General features: G+C 36.9%; 1 protein-coding gene across 1 annotated transcript; it reads right to left on the reverse strand.

Moving 5' to 3' along the window:
• Positions 1–1,751: 1,751 nt before the first annotated feature.
• LOC102958390 (putative olfactory receptor 52P1) lies at positions 1,752–2,705 on the reverse strand. Its single transcript, XM_007089383.2, has one exon. It carries the CDS (start codon positions 2,703–2,705, stop codon positions 1,752–1,754), a length of 954 nt encoding a protein of 317 aa, XP_007089445.2.
• Positions 2,706–6,311: the final 3,606 nt, after the last annotated feature.

Here is a 6,311-nt window from a genome sequence, read left to right on the forward strand (position 1 = left end):
GGGACAGGCTGTTTCAAATACCCTTTACTTTTCATTGTTCTATGCCCACGGTATACTCTATCAAGATGTGTAAATTTGTTTTTAGGCTTTTCATGCTTCTTTTCTCCATTTTTTAATTTCACCTGTTTTAAGTACTCCTCGTCTTACACACACACACAAACTAATGTGTATTAGGGGTTTCCTCATATTTAATGATGGACAATCATATCTGAATAAAAATCTCTTCAGTGATTAAAAATAAACACTTACCTATTTTATAGTGCGTACTAAATTCCAAAAACTGGTCTAAGCACATTTTGTGCTGAATCATTTAATTCTTGCTTTACCCTCTGAATTAAATCCTCATAATATCTTACTTTTATAAATGAGAGAACTGAGGCCAGTACTGATTTAAGAATATACCCAAAGACACACAGGTAAAAATTCGTGGTGTTAGATTTTAAACCCAAGTATTCTGATGAAAGACTGAACTTTTCACCACAATGCGATGCTGTTTAATCCAGGTGAAGTTATCCCCCCTGGGAATAATTGCAAATGTTCTGTGTGATGAAAGATATAGGCCACAAGTCCTGTTAATGACTTGAGTACAAAATGAATGTAATTTTTACTTTTAAAGCCCATTTTGCTAATATTAAGTTGGATATGTTGTATAGACATATTAAGGATTCATCGGAATCACAGTGTTTTGTTCAATTATTGGCTTGATTGAAAGAAATTTCTTTTGGTTATGATTATGACATAAATTATCATGTAATTATTCCAGAATACGTTGTGAGCCACAAAAGATTATTATTCCCCTTATCAGAAGTCTGGACTGCAGGCAGATTGCTGCTGTTATGGCTCATATACACATATTTTAGGTCATAAATACTAGAATTAAAGTTTCCTTAAAGACTTATTAGTTAATAAAAATAAGAGCTTGTGGTTACTGTGAATTGGTAAGCGTATTTTTGAAAATTAACCCGACCAGACTGAGAAAGACAAAAACCATATGATTTCACTCATGTGTGGAACCTGAAAAACAAAACAAATGGATAAACAAACAAAAAGTAGAATCAGACCTATAAATACAAAGAACACACTGGTGGTTGCCAGTGGGAAAGTGGATGAGGGGTTGGGCAAAATGGGTGAAGGGGAGCAGAAGATATAGGCTTCCAGGTGTGGAACAAATAAGTAATGGGAATAAAAGCTTCAGCATAGGGAATATGGTCAATTATATTGTAGTAGCACTCTATGGTGACAGATGGTACCTACACTTGTGGTAAGCATAGTATAAGGTATAGAGAAGTTGAATCACTATTTGTAGACCTAAAACTAATGTGACATTTTGTGTCAACCATGCTCAAAGAAAGACCTTAAAAAAACCAACGTGACCACATGATTTGAGAGTTTTTATATTCTGATAATACTTATTTAATTATCTTACATTTGGAGATGTAACATAAATACTATAGAAACAATTTAATCTGAAAATACATCGAAAATAATAAAATTGGTAGCATATATCAAATGTTTTCCATGTGTCACTCTTGGATAATATTCCGATTTGGTTTCATGTCAAATAGCTTGTACACTGAAAACATAAGTTTATATAAGGTAATTTTTTAAGTAAATGTACAGCAACAACTATGCCTGCTGCAACGCACAGGGGAGCCCAGAAGGAACAGTTGGGACTATTTTCAGTTATTCATTATGGTAGCCGTAACTTTTGATAATCATGTTACACCAATTAGGACTGGTATTTACATATTTTAGTTTCCAGAAATCTTCTTGTTTGGGAAGAAGAGACCAACCACTCGGTCGCGAATCTGCTTGGTCTTGACGCCATACACCAGGGGATTGACTGCGGGAGGCACCAAAAGATACAAACTCGCAAAAATTATATGAATGCTTGGAGGTACCTTCTTGCCAATGCGGTGAGTTAGGAAACTAAACAGTGCAGGGGTGTAGGAGACAAGTATAGTGCACACATGGGCAGCACAGGTGCCCAGCGCTTTCGAGCGGGCATTCTGGGAAGACAGCCGGAAGACTGCCTGGAGGATTTTGGTATAGGATGCGGCTATGAGCCCTAGGTCCCACACCATCACTGAAAGGGCCACCGAGATTCCGTACACTCTGTTAATGAGGGTGTTGGCACTGGCCAACTTCACCACAGCCATGTGCTCACAGTAGGCATGATAGATGACATATTTAGTATAATATGGTAGCCTTTTAATAAGAAGAGGACCTGGAAAAACCATAAGGATAGCTCGGGTCATACCAACTAGACCTATTTTAATGACCATTGGTGTTGTCAGGATGGTTGTATAACGCAATGGGATACAAATAGCTACATAGCGGTCAAAGGCCATGGCAACCAAGAGGGATGATTCAATTATGCAGAATGTGTGAATGAAATACAACTGTGTCAGGCAGGTGTCAAAGTCAATCCAATGTGCATCCATCCAGAAGATACCAAGCATCTTGGGGGCCGTGGAAGAGGCAAGAGCCATGTCATTCACTGCCAGCATACAAAGGAAGAAATACATAGGCTGGTGGAGGCTTGGTTCTAGTTTGATGGTGATGATGATTACACTGTTCCCCAGCAGGGCCAGGGCAAACAGGAGGCAGACGGGGATGCCAATCCAGCAGTGAAAATCTTGCAAACCAGGAATACCAACCAGGAAAAAAGATGAGATGTAGCGATGTGTAGCATTGTCTGCCATGTTAGAACTGGAGAGTTTGCATGCCCAGATACAAAATAGCCAGACTAATCCCTATGCACAGAAAGCAGGTTGACAGAATGATTGGTTCCGTGTATGGAGATTCCATGCGTACTAAAATAGTGCATCTAAAGGGCTGACTTTTCTCTGAAACTTCTGTAAGCTGTTGGGTAAATCACTTCACCATTATTTTCTTTTGCAAATAAGATCTAGTTAAGTTCTTTCTAAGTTTTCTCTTCTCTGTCCAATTTTATTCTATTCTCTTTCATTTTTATTATCTACTAAGTATACAGGTAGTGACAAAATTTCTGCTTCTTTGTGCCTAGGATTTTTCTGTGTTTGTGATATAAACAGCTTTAAGAAAGGCAAAGACCACTGTTCTTGGGGAATTTTCAATGACGTGTGGAAATGCATGCGGGAATACATAAGCACACACACACACATGTGTCCATATTTGCAGTCATTTGCAAGTTATGTAAAAGGCAATTGTAATTTTAATGATATGGTAGTCCACAGACAACTTAATCAAATAATCAGGAATGCATAATGAGAAATTCAAGCAGTTTAAATATAACCAGAATTCTTGGGAACATTAAAAAGTAATAAACTCTTATTCTCACCCCTGGTTAATGCTTTCTTATTTCAGAAAAGATCTTGAAGATAATCAGAAGGACAGGATATTAGAAGCATGTCTTGAAAGTGAGGACTATCAGCTGAATACAGTAGAAAAACACAAATCTGCCATTAGGGTTTTCACTGCATATTCTCCAGATATCAGGGTTTTTTGGGTTTTGCTTTTGTTTTTTGCAATGGCTATATTCCACAATTTTCCATATAATTCAAAAATAAGAACTTATATGACTGCATTCATCAGCCCACCCAAATTTATTCATATTTTAATGAATATGTTAATTCTATATTAACACTATATTAATAAGGAAAAACTGTTTTTACTGAGCCATCCAAGAAAAGTTAACTTTATTCAACATCTTATAAAGTACCATACTTAAGTTTTAAAAAGATTTACAAGGAAATTAATTTAACATTTTAAGTGATTAGGGGAGAAAAGCTGTAAATCAGTTATGTGCCCTCCAATTTTTTTTTGGGGGGGGGATTTATTTCTTCATTCTTTCAGATAATGTAAATATTGCTATCAACACACATCTTCAGTTAATAGGAATAATGTAAGTCCATTTGGTGTTCTGCCTCCTCTGACTCCTAGCCTTGACCTTGGGTTTGCAACCTGCCTAATGGCAATGAATAGCAAATCAACATCAATCCAGTCCTCCTGGTGTCAGCGCCACAAGCATCTTTTCATGATCCTTTCCTGATCTTGTCTTTTCATTCAGATAACTGCCCTTAACCTTCTTCTGACGATCTAATTTCCTCCCAATATTACAATTTTGGAATGCACTTCCCAGTCTTCATAACATACCTTTTGAAATTTGTAATTGTCCTCAATGGCTGCTCCTGAACTCAACCGATATGAAAGGTCAATAAATATTAATAAATATTCCTATTGACAATGCCTCTATGTTTGAATTTCCACCTAATATCTGTGAGGGAAAAACTTTCTGGTTATAATATGCACATTCTCCTAGCAAGCGCATGCTACTCTGGACCTGAGTAAGTATCTGAGGTGTTTCTTTGTAAGGAAGTGGGAATTCAAATTTTAGTTAATTATTATAAACATCTCAGAAGAATTTAGAATTTAAACATTATACAAACACCCAGATTTAGTGGAGTGCCACATCGGATGTGAGGCCCACAACTTCAGGTAGAGATAAGATACCCTGGGGCAAGAAACTGTGAGTATCAAACGTTTAAACTATAAAAAGTAAGTTTAATAAAAAGAGAACTTAATACCTTTACAGGTTTGTCCATGTTCCATGATTTTTCCTCCTTAGTGTAGAACCAAAAATTCAAACGGACCATTGGCAGACAACTAGGTATGCAGCAATCAAAATAATACACCTAGAAATATAGACATGATTTCTAGCTAGAAAAAATTACATAAAATAAAAAATAAGCTTAATTGCTTTGTGATACATACATACTTACTGACCAGAGTAGGTCTATAGGCATCAGTAAATTTACTTATAAGACAATGCTAAGAGAAAGATGTTAAGTTGTTTCAATTTATAGACAGCCAGGCTCCCTTCAGGGCACTAGAATGTGTAACACAGGGAACCACAGAGAACAAACTCCAAGTACATGTCAGCCTATTCTGAATGAACTCAGCAAGGTTGTTCATTACCTTATATTTAGCAGATTGCCACGAGGTCAGAAAGTCCCCACACCCTCCTAGTTTCCTGTTAGTTCTGTTTTTCTATCTGTTTCTGAAACATACAGATACAATGTTCCTTCTGCCAGCTGGGTTCTGGCATTTTACCTGCATCTGGGTTAGTTAGCAGAATCCGTTGCCTTCCATCTGCCATTCCAGCGAGGATAGTGGTAGTGGCCATGTAATGCTTTCTGTATGATCTGTCATATATATAAATATGTCCCACACAACATTCACTATTTTCCTGAAAGCTCCCCTACCATCTGTCTGTATCTCATTTGCTGGTAACAGCAACCACACAGTCGTTGAAGCCAAAAATCTCAGAGTTATCCTTTACCCTTTGCCGTTTGTAACCTTAATAGTACAATCAAGCAGCTATTACATCTTGACGAATTTAATTATTTGATACTTATCAAATACGACATGTGCCATCATCTCCATCTCCTTTAGCTGTGACATTCATTAACTTCCATGTAGTCTGTGACCTGGCCTTCTAATTATTCCTCCTATTTCAGGTTTTTCCTTAGTCCATCTTCTCACACGATCAGCTATCTTTCAAAAGTTAGATATGATTAGTTTGCTCCAAATCTCATCTTTGAAAACATCATCTTATTTAAAAAAAATTTTAACTCACTTTGTCACTTGCGTTTGCCTTTTTCAAGCCCCCCATCTTGCCACTGCTTCGCTTCAATGTGTTCCAGAACTTCTAGTAGTTCTGGGATCATACTGTACAGTTTTTACTTTTTTATGACTTTAAACTGACCCTACCCTTGAATTTGACTAATTTTTCCCTTATTAGCTTGATAAGCTTTTATCTATCTTTTTAATTCCTGCTGAACATTCTCTGATTCTCTGAAGTGTTTGCTGTCTACTTCAAACAGTTAATGACTTCTCCTATGCAATACTCCTATATCTTTCACACACATTGATGAGCACAAGTGCTACATCTTTTGGTAGCTATTCATTTACATAATTGCTCTAAGTACTCCACTATCACATGAGACACGAAATAAAAGGACCACATATTAAGGACTTGGTGTCTCCAGTGTTTTGCTCACTTCTTGACACAGTGGAAGCAACTAGACTGTCAGTGATTTGGTATTAACTGAGATATTCTTTCTGCCAGATAATGTCACATTATAATAGCGTAAAGGTGGTTTTGAATCATGGGAGCACCTTATGTTCTATGTTGGCCAATGGGAAACTGGTGGTTCTAGACTTTCTAAATATCCCTTCATCAACAAATACAGTCCTCCTCCAGCCTAATCAAAGATAGTACATTCTTTTAGTTTTCATCAATACTGTGCTTCATTTCAAAAAGCAGC

Source organism: Panthera tigris, chromosome D1 (assembly GCF_018350195.1).
Source record: "Panthera tigris isolate Pti1 chromosome D1, P.tigris_Pti1_mat1.1, whole genome shotgun sequence".
Lineage (NCBI taxonomy): Eukaryota > Metazoa > Chordata > Mammalia > Carnivora > Felidae > Panthera > Panthera tigris.